General features: G+C 45.6%; 1 protein-coding gene across 6 annotated transcripts in view; it reads left to right on the top strand.

The window, feature by feature from the left end:
- LOC133122105 (inactive rhomboid protein 2-like) overlaps nt 1-19,740 on the top strand; it is a 32,797-nt gene continuing 13,057 nt past the window's right edge. Inside the window, exons 1-8 of one of the 6 annotated variants that reach the window (XM_061231829.1) lie at nt 1-231; nt 5,406-5,534; nt 13,405-13,553; nt 15,721-15,860; nt 16,881-17,061; nt 18,308-18,520; nt 18,688-18,816; nt 19,568-19,704. In XM_061231829.1, coding sequence (XP_061087813.1) covers nt 5,459-5,534; nt 13,405-13,553; nt 15,721-15,860; nt 16,881-17,061; nt 18,308-18,520; nt 18,688-18,816; nt 19,568-19,704 — 1,025 coding nt within the window. In that variant the 5' untranslated portion in view covers nt 1-231; nt 5,406-5,458. Of the gene's footprint in view, nt 232-4,910; nt 5,131-5,405; nt 5,535-5,818; nt 5,918-6,554; nt 6,574-9,046; nt 9,238-13,404; nt 13,554-15,720; nt 15,861-16,880; nt 17,062-18,307; nt 18,521-18,687; nt 18,817-19,567; nt 19,705-19,740 lie in introns of those variants that run through there. The other 5 variants (XM_061231830.1, XM_061231831.1, XM_061231833.1 and 2 more) reach the window with 5 other exon arrangements.

Below are 19,740 nucleotides of genomic sequence, written 5' to 3'. Positions count from 1 at the left end.
ACATAATTTGGGCTCAAACAGTAGTGACATGAGTTTAAAACCATAACAAACGCAGTTAAATGCTTTTTTAGGTATAGTTTGGCTACAACGCAAACCCCTCCCTCTTTTGCCAGATAATTGTATCGAGGGAGGAAGACGCGCTTCACATTGTTAACAGCAACTTTTTACCAATGGGAAACAGTATAAGGATAAAACTTTGATGGAAAACGCCAACTGGGTTTCTTAGCTAAGGTGAGCATAACACCGTGTTCCAATATTGAGTAATTTACAGGTTGAAAGCGATTTATGAGTCCTAGCATATAGACTTACGGTATCTACATTTCTTCGCATTTAACATAGACGCAACTTTCTTTGTTAATTCGCAGAAGACATGGGGAAATTAGTTGACTTCAGTGTATGGTGTGGTTATTTTAAAGGACGCCGACGTTTACAATATACATTTGAAAATATTTTAAATAGTTCAAAATAAAGTGAACACGATCCCTTAAGGGTAGAGCACGAGGATTGGAGCGAATGTATTATTTTGAAATGTTTCATATAGTGAACCAACAATCTTCGCGCGAAATACATTTTTAGTGTTAGCCTACTCCCAAAATTACTATCAGCGTAATTTGGAAATCCTCAAAGCTATCATCGTGCCACATAGCTTATTCTCCAATTCGTTTATTTGGCAAATAATGTAGGAACCGTTTTATTTACGTAACTAAACTCTATCCCATAGCCTACTTCTAGCTACTCCGAAGGTAACCTTTTCGCGCTTTCATATTGTTGATCTTGTGTGCAGTTGTAACAACATGAATTGTGAAATATGAAATCGCAATCTAGAATTGCCCATGGACTGTAGTTGCTGATTACAGTCGATTAATTTAACTTATTTGAGTTTCATCTTTGTTAATCGTGTCGATATATTCAGGCCTGTAAAGCATGAGAGCATCTCTAGGGTATGTGCTATAGGCTTATCGCTATTTTCGCTTCGCTGTTTTTCACTTTAAGAAAAGGTAGCTATATTTATAATTAATAATAATAATGTGTAATTTAGCTGACGCCTTTTATCCAAAGCGACTTAGAGTTGATTAGACTGAGCCTATATCCATGTGTGTATGTGGTTGTGTACAGTAGAAGACATTTTATATTGGACAGCAGACATGGCATAAGTTAGCTTAATAGATATGTGTTGATTGCTGTGGAGAAGCAACCTTCACTGCCCACATAGCAGTGCCTTTCAACCGCTGTAGCTCTATAGCTCAAGAAACGAAACTCCTGGGTTGTGCTTGTACCAGTGTCTGGCATGACCTCTTCTTGTGGTATGCTGCCTTTTGTCTCCTCACTGTATTCTCATTGTAACTTTGAGTAGCCTGGAGTTATATGCTGTGTACAGAACCAGTCAAAAGTTTGGACACACCTTGCCTTTTTCTGGAGTTTTTGATTAATGTTTTATTTCCACTGTTTGTAATCAAGCAATTAATATGTGGCCAAAGTGCAGATTCTCATATTTTATTAAACCATGTTTTTATACATTTTGGTTGCACCATGTAGTAATTACAGCACTTTTTATACATAGCCCCCCATTTCAATGTTCAAGACAATTTAACATAATGTCAAGTAAAATAGTCATGTTTTGTATTTGGTTGCATATCCATTCCATAGCATGACTTCCTGATGTTTGTGTCTTATCAACATCACCAGAGTCTGGATATCTTGTTCTCAGGTTGTCCTACAAGCAATACTATAACTCTTTGCATTTAAACAGATCTCTATGGGAATTGGGGGGGGGTGGGACTAGGTTTCGACTGTAAATTATGCTGATACAGTATAGAACACATTTGTTCGCTAAATGGCTTTAAGTCATCAAGGGTCCGAGGTATCAAACCAGCCTTAAACAACCATGCTGCTACTAGATATACAGTAGATAGGGTTGTTTCTCATGAACTATTCTTCCATTGATTGCTTGATTAGCTACAAGTAGTGGAAATAAAACATTTTTAAAAAAATCCAGAAAAGGGCAAGGTGTCTTCAAACTTTTGACTGGTACTGTACATTGCATTACATTACATTATGGGCATTTGGCAAACGCTCTCATCCAGAGCTACGTACAACACAATGCATACCCATAACCAAGTGCGCTGAAAGACCCTAGAGGGAAGTACAGTTTTGAGTGCTAAGAATACAATAAAGATAAGGATTTGGGCCTTGTAGATGAGTGCCTGGCTCTTCTCTGATTCACACTGCTTGGATCATTTCCCATCAGCAGTGTCAGTGTAGCATCTCACCTGGACTGAAGATTCTCCTCTGTGCTTGCTGACGTTTCAACCCATGTACCTGACCTCAAAAAGCAGGCAGGCTGCAACAGTAATAGAAAGATCTGTGCCACTTGGTAGAACTGTCGATGGAAGTCGTTCCGGTGAGGTCATGTGGCCAGAGATGAGTAATCTTAGTTATATTCAATGTTGTTGTATTTTTAGGAGTATGATCATATTTTTTTGTAAAATAGGTACATATCTGGGACTGTGGTACCAGTTGGTTAAAGTGTTCAGCCTACCTTGATCCCCACAGGCCTGAAGTAGAGTAGCTGAGAACCTTCTAATTTGCAACCTTACTTGGCCAGTTTTCATCAATATGTATTTCAGTGCATGCAAAATCCAAACTGTTATTGCTTCATATGCTTTCTTGCATGTTTGCAATGCTATGGTACAGCTTTTCTTGCTTTCTTGTTATTTGAAGTGGCTGGCTGTATTCATACACCCACCTAACCACTGTCATCACAGTGCAGATTAACCACTAGTTTCCTATGCACTATGTACTGCACTGCACTGCAGGGCTGTACTGGCGGCAGTCATCTGAGGTGACTGGAACCCAGTGTTCTAGCAGGTTAAGCCTCCCAGCATTCCCCAGCTGCATAATTTTCATTTTCATTTATATCTTAAATAGCTTTAGCTTTTGGATAGTGATCATAAATACATATTTATCCAGGCTTTTGTTTGAATTTGGCTGGTTTGTAGTGCACAGCCGTTGGGCCCTTGAGCCAGGCCCTTCACCCTGCATTGCTCCAGGGGAGGATTGTCTCCTGCTTAGTCTAATCAATTGTACGTCGCTCTGGATAAGAGCGTCTGCCAAATGCCAATAATGTAATGTAATGTAATGTAATGTTAATTGCACGAATGATGCTGGAAAGTGCCTTGGGTCACCAGAACTTGAACATTTGTGGAACTGACTTAGTTAATTTAGAAAATGTCTCATTGACATCCTGATTGTTTTATTTGGCCCAAAGTTTTTATAGACTGGCAGATGGTTCTTGATTAGATAGATAGTAGACCGGCATTAAAGTGACTTCCACAAACAGTGTTTTGGTTCCTGATTGGCCCACTAGCAATGGTCACCAAGCTGTACCCGATGAACTGAACTGTTTTCTATTAATGAAAGTATTTCAGTCTTTATGTTAAGCTATATAATCAATGCACATTGTTTATATTGTTATCAGTACATATATTTGCTATAAACAAGTAAATAATAAAGCAAAATGATAGATATCTCGGTAATGATATTTTGTCGCATATGACATCACATTTGCACTTAATTGACTTAAGTGTAAAACTGGAAATCCCCAGCAAGGGAAAATGAAAGTAATACATTTTTCCCATAAGTTGGTCATAATGTTGGTCTCCATTTGATCACAGTCCTAGGGTACATTACCTAATCCAATTAACGTGATTTAATGTGTAAACTAAGTAGAAATGCAATTTGCCACAGCTTTTTTTCTTGACACTTTCACGGCATTTAACCGTGCTGCACATTGTGAGGGGTCTCTTTACGGCGTTCCCATGTAAACATTTTAACACCTGGGTTTGACAGAGAGAGCAGCCGTTTCTGTTACACCACAAAACACGTGCATGCAGAGGAAAGTCAGTCGAGTGTTCTTGCATTATCGATGATGGGTTAACCCAAAAACGGTTTAATCTGGGTGTTGCTTGCTGCAGGACCCAGCCTTCATCCAGCTGGGTTGTCAGGTTTGTGAGCCACGTCAAACCCATTTGGTGCGAGATATTATATATAATATCATAGCTGGGTTACCTTTTGAAGGTTTTGGAGCTTTGCTCCTGTGACCACAGCACTTGCATCCTGTTTACTCCCTCCATGAGGCCCTGTAGCACTGGGCATCAAAATAAGCATCAAAACAAGCCTCTTCCAGCCAGTAGCGTCTCAATATAAGATTGAGCTTTTATGCAATGTAGGGAGGTGGGCTGTCCACAGTGTCTGAGACTGTGCTGTGGAAATAGTTGTGCAAACGAGAGGCTCACCAAATTATTTCCTGCTAATTCAGAAATACAGAGAGGCTCACTGTGGGAGGTTGGGACTGTCTGTCTTCTGAAAGCGTAGCGCAGGCGTTCTGTGCAGGTCGTCACAGGTGGAGTTGAGCAGGAGAGGGTGCCGCGGCTAGCGCGGGTTCTCTGCGCCGCGCCTTTCTAACCGCCGAACATGGTAGCATTCTCCTCCGCCCCGCTTTGCTCAGTGATGTGGTTGGTGTGTGTGTGTTTCTTTGCTTGTTTTATCTGCGGTATGGCGTCCTCGTGTTGCACTGTGTGCGGGGCCAGGCCATGTTTTCAGGTGGGTGTGAGCAGAGTCTGCTCAGGAATGCAGACTGTCGTGGCTGCGCGGCTGCAGGTTCGGACATGCTCTGCAGAGGAACCAGGGTTTCATTTCGTCATTTCCTCCCAACTATTTTTTCTTTATTTCTTCCCTCGTTTTTTCCACAAAGGTGGAATTTGATCCGGGGGGGGGGGGGCGGTTCTCATGGCCTGTATGGGCATGTAGGGCTTCGGAATGAGGAATGGATCTCACAACATCCCAGTAGCAGCATTAAATAAAGACTTGTGTTTAACTGTGCTGTGTGTGGGTGCATGTGGTAGACAAGTTTCTCATGTTGCCTGCTTGTAGCCGGGTATGAAAAAGTGGTGTTCCACGGATACCAGCCTCCCACACAGGCTCTGTGCTCTGTGCCTTATTTATGGCAGCTCTCAGTGTGAAAAGATGATTATCTCTCATGCACGCAAAATATTTGCACATTAACATACACTCATATAATTTGCCGACTGCGGAGAGCATGAAGATAATGGTTTGAGAAGCATATTTATTGTAAGTGAAGAGTCTGCTGTTTGAGATTTAATGAAGCAGAAACGTCCATGAGCGTTTGACGTGAAGAGACTCAGTGTGTTAAGTGAACACTGCGAGATGCAGAACGCCCTGCCCAGCGGTTCTCCATGGCGATGTAGCGTGTCTCTTTGAATGCGGCCGCGTCCTGGACCGGGATTTATGCAGCTTTGATTAAATGGCTCGGCTTGTGTTAGTTCGCATGTCTAATGAGGTTGTTAGTGCAGTGGTGGTCATGTGCTATGGTTTTCTCACCCCAGGCCAGCGTGGGACTTCATTGCGACGGTGGGCGTGGTCCTGTGATGGCTGGCTGATGCACTCTTCCCCTTTCGGACCCAGAAAGTCTCCGGCTGAGTCTTCATCAACCCACACGACTTCCCCCCCCCCCCGTAAGTGTGCGGCCATTTCTGCTGAAATAACTTAAATTAATCTTACACTTTTTTTCACTGCTTATCCTGGCAGCGTGCCCCTCAGGCTGAGAGCGCAGTGAAGTTATTTTGGGCTGTTTCATGGTATTGAAACACCTTGCGTGAGAATGTTTCCGGAAGTTTTCTCAAGAAAAACAAGTGTAGTCACGCTGGTGGAGGTGCAGCTTCAGTCGGTTTTGTTGTGACTCTAAAAGCACTGGGCCGTTCGTGTCAACAGAGGATCACGTTTCATTTTGGCTTGGGAGTGTTTGTTTACTCCGGTCCCTAACCCTCCGATGAACTGGACAGAGCTTTGGCCGCACTGGAACTGTTGAGCGGCAGTGCTTACCGTGCTCAGTGTGTGGGTATGTACAGTCCTCTTGAACAGACTTTAGTGCCAGGCAGGAGTGGCTCTCTATCTGCTATTGAGGAAGTGAAACCTGACTCCTCACGTCTGTGGTGGAAAGCTAGACTGGGTTACGGTTGTGTAATACAAGCCAGGAGACTTTGCATTCCACACTTTGCATACTGTTGTATACTCAGGTATACGTTGGTGCTGCTTGAGGCATTGGCTGACAAAGGCTTCTCAATGCTCCAGCTCCTCGTTGAGGGGGAAAGCTGGTGGTTGTCTTCCTTGGAACACATGGTGGCAGCAAATACCAGAGATGGAGCCCGCTCCTCCTGTGGAATGATCTTATAGGGTCAGGAATACTGCTATTATTCGTCTGTCCGAAGGGCACTATGGGAAGATCCTCTGCACTGACGTATGATTTGCTCGACCAGAATATCTTAATAATAATAATAATACATCTTTTATTTTTTATTTTTGCATTTATATAGCACCTTTCCAGAGCCCAGGTTTACAACAAGGTTAAAGCATTTATTTAAACGGCTGGAAATGTACATACCGGCAATCTGATACAAAGGGAGATCATAGTACAGGGGAGTACAGAATGAGGTGCAGACAAACAGATTTACAGCCAAGGCACAGGTGGAGCTAAGGATAACTGATACTGAACAGGTGAGTCTTGAGATGGGGTTTGAAAACGGCAATAGCTACTGCTTGCCTCATATGCATTGGGAGGGGGCTCCACGGGGGTGGAGCAGGCACAGGGAAAGCTCCGTTTCCCAGTTTGAGTCGGGTCTTCGGGATCTTCTGTGATCTCGAAGCAGTCTCCCGGTGCTGTGCAGGGAGTCTTCAGAATGTGTTTGTGCTACGTGACTCTACATCACGGGTCTTTTTCCTGGGAAAGGGACCCTCTGCCATTTTAAAGAAATGCTGACATTAGGAAAAGCAGCAATATAAAGCCCTGTGACTGAGCACTTGTTTTAAATTTGGCCTAATTCACGTCTGCGACGAGCAGAAAGGCTTCAGCCTGCTAATAGGTGGTAAATGCATTGCTACAGTGAATTATAGGAAATCGCATTCAAGCTGGCTCAGTGTCCCACTCCTTTCGCGTGTGATTGTGCCTTTTGGTTTATGTTCAGTGGCAGTGACTAGTGAATACAGGCCTTCTCTCTGAGGTCGGACTGAATGGGCAGTAGGTCACTGAGAATGCCATAACGCTGCCAGCCTTTGGCAGTAGGCCATTTGCGAGTTTCAATTAGTGCGCGCACAGAGCACGCCACTATTTCCAGCAGAGCGGAGCTGAATATTCTTCTTGTTACATTGTTGGACGTTATTTCCATTCACAAGATCGACGTGCTTCCCCCTTTCCCAGTTTCTTACAGAAAGAGCGTGTCTCATTCTTAGTAGCTTAGTAAATTAAATCCTTTTTGTTCCTCTTTTTTGCGTCTAGCAGCGTTAAAGCTCATTGAATGCTTATCATTTACAGTAAATTCCAGATGAGCTCACCAAACGATCACCGTACTTTCCACATCTGAAACAAAGACTCATAACATGCAGCCAGTGTTCGAGGACTAGAGTGAAGCTATTAATAATAGTCTATGTTCATCCAGTTACACATTTGAAGTGTGATTCCTTCATGAGTAGTCCAGAGATTGAAAATACAGACAGTTTTTGTTTGGATTTCATGCAATGTGCATTCACACAGAGCAGACAGTGTTCTGAGACCCTGAAATACGTCAAAGCTTTCTCAATGCAGTATAGAGAAGAGCACATGCTCCTCCCATTGAGCCCAACATGTAGACCACTGGAAGAGTTGGCCTCTCATTTCATATATGCTACATGAATACCTGACAGCCATCAGCCCTGCAGGTTCCAGTAATGACATGGGGGGGTTTGGTGGAGGTTCTCATGTGACAGTATTGGGACATTCTCCAGTCAGTTTATGGTGCAAACATGGCAATGACGACAAACAGTCATACGATCTCGTTTGTAGTGCTTTCCTGAATACGAAGTGCATTGAACTTCAGTATTTTTGGACAATTTTAAAAACCTTGATGTGATATTTTCAGTCAGATCTGTGCAATAAATTGTTTTGCTTTGTATGGAATACGTTTATTTGTAAATATGCTGATGGCATTTCATATTTTGAAAATGAAAAATGAATGAATGAATCTTGGCAATAGTTGTTAGCCCTTGTTTGTTGACTTCACTGGTATCACTGTTCACCCATGATGTCATTCTGCATGGTTTTTTCCATTGCTGGGAAATCCCTGTCTAATCCCGGGGATTTATTTTGCTGTTTGCTCATGTTATTCTTGAAACCGGTTTAAGAGTTCCCGTTAATGACCTGGGCTGCATTGTATAATATGCTGTTGTATAATGTGTACGTGTTGGACGAAAACCCATGGGAAAGTGGCTATGTGCAAATCCATACTACACCCACTCACCAGTGTGAAAGGAGAAGTCTGCTCCAACTTTCCCAGCTGCTCTAACCGGTTTCTCTAGGCCAGTCAATTCTTGTAATTAAGGATCACTTTGACTATCCCTTGGAAATGCTCTGGGGCTGTTCCACTGTTACCTGGGGAACGGGTCCTGGCCATGAGGGAACTGTTTTGCCACATAAATACCAGTCGGTCAGTTCCGGAGCTTCACTCAACCCTAACCCTAGTGACTCACAAGGCTGAAGGTGTGGGATTAAGGAAAGTGGTTAGGCCTGCAATGGTATGACTCAAACTCAGAAGTCGCACGCTGACTGATTTGTTGAACGTGTGTGTTTCACATTTCTCCCTAGTTCCATCTGCTGCAAATGCAGTTGATTTCGACCTTGTTAAACAATCCGTTTGTGTTACAATTAGCTGCGGTTGGTGATGTCTCTGTGAGACTGCTTTAGAATACCGCATCAGACAGAGAACACTTCAGAATGGAGAACAGTCCATTAATTCTGGGTGATGGGTCTCTCAGGGGATGGAGGGGGTAACACAGTGCCCAGCTAGCCTCCCTCCTCCTCCCCACCCCCCTCTCAGCCATGTTCTCCCCCTCGCAGTTAGAGTGCGACTTCCACTTCTCCGGTGTCCGATTTCTCAAGATGTGCTGCTCCTGTTGCCTCCATTTTCAAAAGCTGTCAGAGAAGCCTGTATTGATTTGCTCGCGGCTCCAGCGGTAGCTTGGAGACCTTGTGTGCGTAATGGAGGTTCGGGCCAGGGAAGCAGGAGCTGACTGCTGCCTCCCAGCCCTCTGCTGTCTGAGCAGGGCAGCTCGCGCTGGAATAAAAACACACTGAACGGGCTGAACGGAGCCGGCGCTGCACTCTAGCTGAGCTACGCTCCAGGTGATAAGGTAAGCTCTGTTTGCCTTTCCGAGCTCCTTTAAGTGTCCAGACGGTCGGTCCAGGTTCACCGCCCCGAAGCGGTTTTTGCTGCCGATGCGAAAGTTTTTCCCGCGTGCCGTATTGCATAATCGTCTTGGAAAAAGTTCATTTGCGGATTGCGCCAGATCAGCCAGATTGGCGACTGTCCGTAAATGCAGAAGCTAAATATAGCGGCTGTGCGTGAGCTGGTTTTTTACGATGCCGGAGTGTGAGCCTGCATTGGCACAGGAGTCCGGTGGGGGAGCGCTGAGTGGACCTGTGCGTTTGAGCCGCGAAACTGCGCTTGGTGCCAGTGGCACAGCACCTGGTCGTGTGAGTTCTGCATTAACTCCTGTTATCCCACGCGCTGCGCCTTCAAAGGATATCAGCTGCAGGGCCTATCCACGGCCTATATAGTAGCAAAAAGCAAAGCTGGGTCGTTCCATTCCAATTTAGTCACTACGAGTGGGCGCCACCTTATTTAGATTTACAGAACTTGGCTTTGCTTTTTGAATTTGGTTTCACTGTTAACAGCTCCAGCTGTTGTTTATAAGGTTTATTCATTCATAAAAATCATATCTAGTATTTTAAAATGGCTTTGACCTCAAGTAAAAGCGAAGAAATAGAATGGAAAATAACTTGTCAGTGTTGGTGTTCATAATTCAGTTTTTAGGCCAGTAAGAATTGTGACTTCATTCACAACCTTATTAAAATGACAGCCTTATTTTGTAGTACAGCTACTTCTGTCAGTAGCAGATATTGATAATGAAATCAACAGCACAAATATGTTATTATTTTGTATACAAGAAACCATGCCATGCTCTGATATATATGTTTTGGTGTGTGGGGAGGAATGGGAGGTCCCTTTTGCCAATATCAGCAGCCAATAGGATTTTGGGAGGGACTGTAAAGCTGCCTGATAGGTCAGTGGCCTTTGGACTATGGATATCAAAAGGGTTTCCCCACTGGTTTACAGGGACTAGGTTCCCAGTGAATTTTTTTAATGCTTTTTTTATAATTCTGTCTTGGAAATGTATAATATTAAAAAGTGCTTTCTCCCTTCTTTTTGTATCTGGTGAGCCATTAGTCAAATCTATTCATCAAAAGCTATGTGAATTATATATCCTTGAGTTAAAAATCTATTATTTATCATTCATTATAGACCTTCTGAAGAGAAAGTCAAAAACACTTCTTGTGAATACAGGCGCTGCCTGTTTTTAGAGAATAGCCACCCTCCTTTCCTTGTGTTTCCCTTTATTCAGGCAGGGATAAAGCCTGGATCCAGAGGAGATTAGACTAGCTCTGAGAGCCATGGCGGGGGACTGAACCCCTTACCTGTCCATGTGCAGGAGTTCATGGCACAACGCCACCCCTCTCACCATAGGAGCTGCCGTTACCATGGTTCAATCCTGTATGTGAATTTGCATCATGATGGGATAAAATCAACAGCATTTTGCTGAACTTGAAATGAAGCGAGTAGCCTGTAAATTAGAGACTTTTCCAGTTGATTGAATGCGAGTGGTTTGTTTATATGCATGACTAATGCTGCACCGGTGATATCATTTTATTGAGAAAAATGGCTCCAAATAATTACACGTTCCGTATCTCCCAAAATACAAAATTAGCTCGAGTGGAGAAATATTCTAGTGTACTATGTCTATTATATTACTCGTCAAGGGTTCTGATTTTCTGTATGTTTACACTACTGTACTACAGAACTGTACCGTCCTCTCAGGTCCTCTTTGCACTTGTTTGTGTGTTTGATTTGCACTTTGTTGCACGTCGCTCTGGATAAGAGCGTCTGCTAAACGCCACGTAATGTAATGTAATACTGTACTATCGGTATTCTATACTATTTATGAATTCCTGACAGATATTTGTGGTTCATAGCCTTGCCATTGATCATAGGCGTCCCTTAGTGTAATATTCAGTGGTCTAATATGTCGTCGTGGGAGTGGTGAGGCTCAGTTCATTGCTTTTTTTTCCTGAGAACAAGTTTCGGTCTTTACAATAAGGTTCATCAATATGCATTAACTAAAGTAGTTGTTAATCATGAATTTGATGTTGATCAATGATCTTCAAATACATGAATTAAGCATGAAATGAACTTTCCAGTAGTCATTTAACAACAAACTAATGTATTGGTATATTAATGTATATTATTAATGGACTATTACCTTAGTTACCTGAATATTTATATGTCAGCAAACCGTAGGATAGACATATAATTATCCATTAACAAATACATTCACTGTTTTTTCATTTCAATATGAATTGCCATTAACTAGTGTAGTTCTTAACGTGAATTAATGATTTACCAATACATTAACAAAGCTGTACAGATTAACTTCTCAGTAGTTGGTTAACAGCTACATCAGTTAATGCCAGTTCATGTGACCCTATTGTGAAGTATTACCTGAGTTTGTTTGTTTGCGGTTTTGCGGCGTTTTTTTACGTGAAGTGGATCGCTGGTGAGGAGCAGTGCCGAAGTGTTAGCAGCAGGTGCAGAGGAGCTGGACAGTAATAAAAGCTTTTGGAATGAACTGTTTAAAGTAGAGGTGTCACATTTAATGTGCGCTCCATAACCTACTGCTTCGACAGTTATGGTTCATAAGGTATTGATCTCACAGAGTGGAGGCCATGGGAGTGACCGGGGAAGAGTGGAGGGCACGTGGGAGATGGGCAGGGAAGATCCTCCCGAGGCATCTGCTCTAATGGATTCTAAAGAGCCCCTCGCTCTGTGCCCTGTGCCTTTGTTCGCTCTCTCACACAATTCAGACGTATAATTATCCTGACAGTGGAACGTAATGGCCACTTTCTATTTGTTCTAAAAGGCACCCGGGGTGAAATAAATCCCCAGGAAAGTTTTGGTCGGGCGTTGCAGTCATTTATCAGCCACTTAAGGGCCATTGACGTGGACAGTTGGTGCACGCCTAGGCTGAGGGTCGCCATCAGTGGGAGGCCTTTCTGCAGCACTCTGACCTGAGCCGTGAAAACGCTGGCCAGCCCCAGCCTTAGCCCCCAGCCTTAGCCCCCAGCCTTAGCCCCCAGCCTTAGTCCCCAGCCCCCATCCCCCAGCCTTAGCCCCAGCCTTAGCCCCCAGCCCTTAGCCCCAGCCTTAGCCTCAATGTCATTCAGTCTCTCCAGTGACTGAATGACAGTTTGAATCAGGATTTCTACCTTCTTTATCTCATAAATAAGTACACAAATTGTTGCAGGTCCTCATTCCGTTATTTATGTGATGCAATATGGGCAGTTGTAGGTAGTTGAAAGTAGTTTAAATGTATAAAGATAGAAAATATACCAAATGCAAAGTATACTAAATATGTATAATGTAAATTGGGGCACAAGCTTCAAGAGGCACCAGTGACAAGTTAGGTGGTAAAGTGGTGCACATTTTTGAATGTGAAACTGTTAAAATGTTCCTTCGAGACCGCAGGTTGTGGCTTATTGTGCAATTCTTCCTTCTATAATGGACTACATTAGAATAGCACATGCACTCACACACACGCAAGGCCTGTCACTGGAAGCACATATTTGCTTTCTCACAGATTCATATTTTTATATAATTTCATTCAATTGCAGTTTAATATGGTCAAATATTGAGAACAGTTACCTTCCCCGCCTTTATGCAGGGCAGCCTTTTCAGTGGAGGAAACCATGATGTTGCCTCATTCCATGCATTCCAACTGTCACTGTGGATTTCCTGTAACTTTGTATCCCAAGTGGTTCCAAATGTACTTGCTGTAGGTAAAACAAAATGTTCTTTTGCCCGTTATGTTTGCACTGCACTGCACTCCACTGTCTTTTGTGAAAGTGTTTGTGGAACTAAATATGGCAGCCAGTCGAATCACTGCGAAAGTTGCTGACAGCAGTCTGGCCCATTCCAGGCATTATGGTAGCTGACACTTTTATACAAAGTGACTTACAGTTGATTAGACTAAGCAATGCGGGGTTTGCTCAAGGCCCCGGCAGCTGGGCGGATCTTCTCGTGGCTACACCGGGGATTGAACCACCAACCTTGGGTGTCCCTGGCCTTACTAGCTAAAATGCTGGTGTACTGATTGAAAGCCCCAAATTGGGAACAGGCTCACTGTTTTCACGCAGTGCTGCGCTTTGGCAGAGATATTCACGCTCACGCTCTTCCCCTTCCGCAGAGGCCTGCGGAACGAGCAGCATGTCGTCGCAAGACGACCCAAACCGCAACGGCAGCCAATCAGACAGCCGGCTGAAGAGCAAGAAGCCGCCTAGCCTGGTGATTGCCATCCCACCCCCCGAGGAGGAGAAGATTGACGCTGAGAAACAGGTACGCTGACCGCGATAAACGTCGAAGGGATGACCTTTCACCCCCGCTCCCTCACTGCAGGGGGCCCTGCCTCTGATGTAGCTGAGGCCTACCCGTGAGCTGACTTACCACGGGGCGCCCGTTACCATGGTTTAGTTCCTGCTGTGGCACTGTGACATCATTTGTGGCTCATATGACACCGTGAACAGTGGTGCCTGCAGTCTGAGTTCTTACACAGTAATATGCCACGTGGGAAAACTGTACAGCATGATTAACCGCCGTGGTAAAGAACGTGTCACTGTGCTTAAAGCTAAAACCTTTGCAGTCTAATCAGGGATCTTCTTTGTGCCAAACTGAATCATGGGTCATTCTGTGGTAAAATCAACCAGAGTTGTGGGAGGTGACTACTCAAATTTTACTCAAACAATGTAAATGTTCTTTATATATTCAGTTATAGAACATCCATAACATTTGCCTCATTGGTTTTGTCATTCTTGAGATATTGGCTCTTAAACCAGAGCGTGGGGTGGTACCCAGAAAGACATTTGTGAGTATATTGCACGTTGTAAGGTTATTCCCGGCTGTAATGCTGAAGTTATGAAGCTTTTTTTAAAGAGCCAATATCTCCAGAATGACACATCCAATGGAGATTATGTTTTGCATGTTATCTATTGAGTATACAGTATAAAAAACATTTACACAAGGTTTGTGCAAAATCGGCGTGGTCACCCCCCACACCATGACCCTGATGCAAAATCAAAAGCCTGACCCCTCTTCAAATCTTAACAATAGTGATTAATTATTAATTTTTGCTAAAATTCATTGGTTAACTTTCCATTATGCCACTTCAGGAGTTAAAACCTAAATGTCCGAATCCTGCTACAGTGACCAGAGTACACCCCATGGGGGGCTTATGTGGGTTATGTGGCTGTTTCTCTGAAATCATCTGCTTCATCGTGTGTGAAGCCGTCAAGCACCATTAAATGTCACAACCGATCAGAGCTGGGCGTGGGGAGGGACTACTCTGTTTGCGGGCACCAGGACACCATCTGCTGGCACACAGACCAATCACACAGCGCCATGTCACAACAGGGGCTGCATGCTCTGGTGGAGAGCGCACGGAACATTCCACTATAATGTTGACTGATTTTGTAGATTCAGGAAATGCACTTCCTACGCATATTTGGCTTTGTCAGTTCTAGGATTTTGTGAACACACCGCTAGATTTTGTGATAAACCGAAGTTTACAGACCTGTTATTTTAAACTCTGACGGCTATTTTAGACTCTTGACGGCTTCCGTATTGTCTGCCTGCTGTTAGCAGCGCACTATCTGACTCAACTCAGCTGATGTTTTACTCATGCATTGTCAGGCTGGCTGGGCGCTCCTTTGGTAAATACACTCCCTGGTTGATTTCATTGAGCTCTTCCTGGTGTAATCTGTGAGGAAATGCAGAATTTCACAAACTTCACCCGTACACTTTTGGCCACTGTGATTTGATGCATGGCTTCGCCTCTATGCTTACCGTTATACAGTAGTTCAAAATGGACTATTCTGAATGGTGAATTCCTGTGTCTGAAACAGTAAACAGTATCTGAATACTACAGTATTACATAATCTTCCTTCCTCAAGGGCAATGTGTCTCCATTGGGTGCTAAATTGAAATTTTAAGATTTGCCCATGCTAGTCCACAGTGGCCTCATGATAATTTCTCATCTTCTCTGCTTTAGGGCTTATCAAGATAGCATTAATAGTGATTTGTAAATAATGGGTGTCTAATGGAATGATGAATAAATAAATATAAATATTGTTTTTCCTGAGATATTTTCTAAGGATAATCAAAATGACAGAATCCTCTGCCTTCACATTTATTATGTATGAGGTAATAAACCCTGTTACCTCTGCACTCATTTCTTAGAAGTTTCATCTCATCAATTCAATTACTTTCAGGGTTCTGTGGGTTCAAGGCTGTTTAGAAGTGACTCAATCAGTTAGTTCAGCCTCTTAAAATAAAACTGACCTAATGTAAAATATATGTTTTTGAACAATAAACGTAATTAGCTATTCCATAAAAAGACTTGTTTTGGGTTCAGGCCAGTGGTAGAAATGTGTGGGGAATGGTTGAGTAAACAAGGAGCTCTCTTTAAGCCTTTCTCCCTCATGATGTGCCTCTGTTTTGGGCTTTGCAGCCCCTGAGACCGTCCCTGAAGAAGAGCGGAAGTCTGCAGCAGTCCACAGAGGCCATGTCGGAGGACGCCGTGTCGACAACGGCGCAGGAGAGGCGGGCAGCTTTCCGCAGAGAGACTTCCATCTCCCAGAGCATCCGCAGGTCAGATTCTGGTGCCGCTCTTCCGCTGCTCCTCTGCTGCTCATCTGCTGTTCCTCTACTGCTCATCTGCTGCTCTTCTACTGTTCCTCTACTGCTCGTCTGCTGTTCCTCTACTGCTCATCTGCTGCTCTTCTACTGCTCCTCTGCTACTGTTCCTCTGCTGCTCTTCTACTGTTCCTCTGCTGTTCCTCTACTGCTCATCTGCTGCTCTTCTACTCTTCCTCTGCTGCTCATCTGCTGTTCCTCTACTGCTCATCTGCTGTTCTGCTACTGCTCATCTGCTGCTCTTCTACTGTTTCTCTGCTGCTCATCTACTGCTCATCTGCTGCTCCTCTGCTGTTCCTCTACTGCTCTTCTGTTGTTCCTCTGCTGCGCATCTGCTGCTATTCTGCTGCACTTCTACTGCTCTTCTACTGCTCATCTACTGTTCCTCTGCTGCTCCTCTGCTGCTCTTCTACTGCTCCTCTGTTGTGTTTTTCTGTTCCTCAGCCAGCCTCAGGATGCTGCTTTGGTTCTGTAAAATCTGTAAGCATATCGGGGCAAGATATTTCCTTCAGAAGCCAACTGGTTAATTTGCTTTAAAAGCCTAGCAAATGTGCATCACCTACTCATTATACTAATAAGTGAACTGATGCACAACCAGCCTGCGAGGAACACTTTAATAGACATGCTGTGTATTCAATATGGTTTGCACAGGGGCTTGCAGGTATTATACTCACCAAAGTGCTCCTATCTCTCAGCGCTAGTTACAGTGAGCAGCAATGGGGCTCTTCAGACACTTCAGTTCAGGTCAGCGTAATGGAGAGCAGGCCGGTGCAAATCTGCAGAGGGTGCTCCATCCAGCGTGCGTTTGTCATTCACCGTCAAGTGCTCTTGAACGCATCGAGGCAAACCGCGTCTTAAAGAGACACTGCTATTCTCGCCGAAATATTCGATACGGCGACGACCCGCAGTCACAGTTGACACGGCGACTCCCGGATGAGTGACAGCCTGTCCCTCTGCCCCGACGGGCGATTTCAGGGGCACGGCGCAGTGGTTCGGGGTCGGCGGGGACTGCGAGACCAAGCAGCAGGAATGGCACCGCAAGAGCCTGCGCCACTGCAGCCACCGCTACGGCAAGCTGAAGGCCCAGTACCGCGAGCACGAGCCCGCCAGCCAGGACCACACGCTGGAGTCTCCTGCCACCCACAGGCTGCCCAAGGTACTGCACTTCACCTGCCGACCCGCCACTTCTGTCCCCGCCGACTGCGCGCGTCGGTTATGAGTTTCTTAACCCGCTACCCGCCCCTGTTCCTGCGATCTTCCGTCCTGTAGGTTTTCATTTCGACTCTTAATTTGGCACACCAGATGGTACTAATTAAGCGGTTCAATGAAATCTCCTCTATCTGTTGAACGAGGTGTGCTTTGTTGGGGTTGGAATAAAAAAAACTACAGGCCGGTAGTCTCTCCAGGAACAGAGGGCAGCTCTGCTGTACGTCACGGCTTGAACAAATTGGGGAGGGAAATAATTGCCACGGGCACTCACTTTAGTCCTCACAAACGTCTCAAAGGTGACTACATGAACTGTGAGGAGTAAAGTATGAAAGACGGTGTAAACGGCGTAGGTATGTTGGTGGCAGCTGAAGCCAGAAGAGAAGTGGGCGGACGTGGTACGGGGAGGAGCAGGTGATTGTGGATGCGTTTTTCCCACGGACAACGAGCCACGGATGACAATAAGGCATCTGAGAGGGAGGAGGAGGCAGCGACGGCGGCGGCAGTCTTGGGGAAGTGATTCCCTCTCCGTGTATAAATAATACAGTGGGCTCCTAGCGTGGCTCTGTTTGTTCCAGCTCCCTCTCTGCTGGTCCCCTGCTGCCGTCTCTGCCTCCTCACCTCAATGCTGAGTGGAGATCAGGGGGTAAGGTCTCTCTCAGGGCTCCGACTCGCGTCTTCCAGCCACGTCCTTCACCTCCCTCTCTCTCCCCTCTCTCTCTCTCTCTCGGCTGTTCCAGTGTTGCTGTAAACAACTGTTTGAAAGCCGCGTGTTTATTTCTCCCGTCTTCCCGCTGCTTTACCCGTCTCCCGTCACCGTAGTCCTCTCCACCGCCGGACTCTCAGATCTTATTCTCCAAGCTCTCAGAATTAGCATTTTTGTTGCCTGTAATTACAGGGCTTCATTAACCACACTGATATGAATAGGTGGTTCGAGTGCGAAGTAATTTCCCCCTAAATATTAATGAGGAAGGCTAATTTTGGAGGGGAAAATAAATGTATAACCGACTGAAATTCAGCTGCCGCACGTCCTCTGGGGGCATAAGAATGTTGAAAATTGCTTCTGTGCTCCTGTGTCTTGGGTGAGTTTTCTGACTCGTCCCTCTCTCTCCCCCTCTGTCTCCCCCCCTCTTTCTGTCTCTCTCTCACACTCCCTCTCTCTCTCTTTCCCTCTCTCCCTCTCCCTCTCTCTCCAGATTGTGGACCCTCTGGCGCGCGGGCGAGCGTTCCGTTACCCCGATGAGACGGACCGGCCCCGGACCCCGCACACGGCCCACCCGCCCCTCACCCCGGGCGTGGCCTCGCTCTCCTCCTACACCAGCCAGCGGTCCGGCTACGGCCGCCTGGCGCGCAGGAAGAGAGAGTCCGTCGCCCGCATGAGCTTCCGGGCCGCCAGCAACCTGCTGAAGGTCAGGAGCGCCGCCAGGGCCTGCAGTTAAACAAGTCTGTCTGTAGTTCTCTGAGTCTGTAGTTCTCTGAGTCTGTAGTTCTCTGAGTCTGTAGTTCTGTGTGTTGACGGTTGTTAGTGTTTTGTGTGCAGTGCTTTATGTTGGTTTGCTGTGCTGTCTTGACACAGGGCCGCACCGTGATTCCTACTTCCCAGACCAGGAGGAGTTTCCCCCGCCGTAGCTTTGCCCGGCCCAGCTGGCTGGAAGAGGACACGGTGGACGGGGGCGATACTGGAGACTCGGTGTTCTTCAGCAAGGCAAGCGCGCCCTCTCTCCTTCCCTCTCTGTCCCCCTCTCTCTGTCCCCCTTTCTCCTTCTCTCTCTCCCTCTCTCCCTTCCTCTCTCCTTCCCTCTCTTTTCCCCTCTCTCCTTCCCTGTCTCCTTCTTTCTCCATCCCTCTCTCTCCCTCTCTCCCTTCCTCTCTCCTTCCCCTCTCCTTCCCCTCTCCTTCCCTCTATCCTTCCCCCTCTCTCTCCCCCTGTCTCCTTCCCTCTCTATTCCCCTCTCTCCTTCCCTGTCTCCTTCTTTCTCCATCCCTCTCTCTCTCTCTCTCTCTCTCTCTCTCTCTCTCTCCAGTCTGCCACAGTCCCTTCAGACCTGTACATCACTTCTTCAGCAGTGTAATTGAGAGTAAATGTCAGATTGCTATTTTTATTTCTCTTTTCTAGCAGCCTGTATGTTTTGACTGTATAAAAAAGATGAATTGCCCCCTTCTGAAGTAATTGGCTGGCTGAGGTAACATGAGGGTACTCCATGGCGGATGGGGTGTGTTTTGGGTAATGTTGGTTCTTGGTTCAGTGCCTCACTGCTCTCGGGACGGGTTGATGCTCATGGGGAGATGTTCTCCATGGCGGATGGGGTGTGTTTTGGGTAATGTTGGTTCTTGGTTCAGTGCCTCACTGCTCTCGGGACGGGTTGATGCTCATGGGGAGATGTTCTCCATGGCGGATGGGGTGTGTTTTGGGTAATGTTGGTTCTTGGTTCAGTGCCTCACTGCTCTCGGGACAGGTTGATGCTCATGGGGAGATGTACTCCATGGCGGATGAAGTGTTCGAGTCGCCCCCTCTCTCAGCCGCCTGTTCCTTCCACCCCTCAGCCCACTTTGGTGATGTGCCGCTGGGAGAAGCAGGGCCCTACCAGAGCCTGTGAGTTTGCTGCATGCGCTAAGCAGTGTCTGTGAG

Source organism: Conger conger, chromosome 2 (genome assembly GCF_963514075.1).
Source record: "Conger conger chromosome 2, fConCon1.1, whole genome shotgun sequence".
NCBI classification, from domain to species: Eukaryota; Metazoa; Chordata; class Actinopteri; order Anguilliformes; family Congridae; genus Conger; species Conger conger.
The sequence above is the reverse complement of the archived record's forward strand: the minus strand, read 5'-3'. Positions and strand labels throughout refer to the sequence as shown.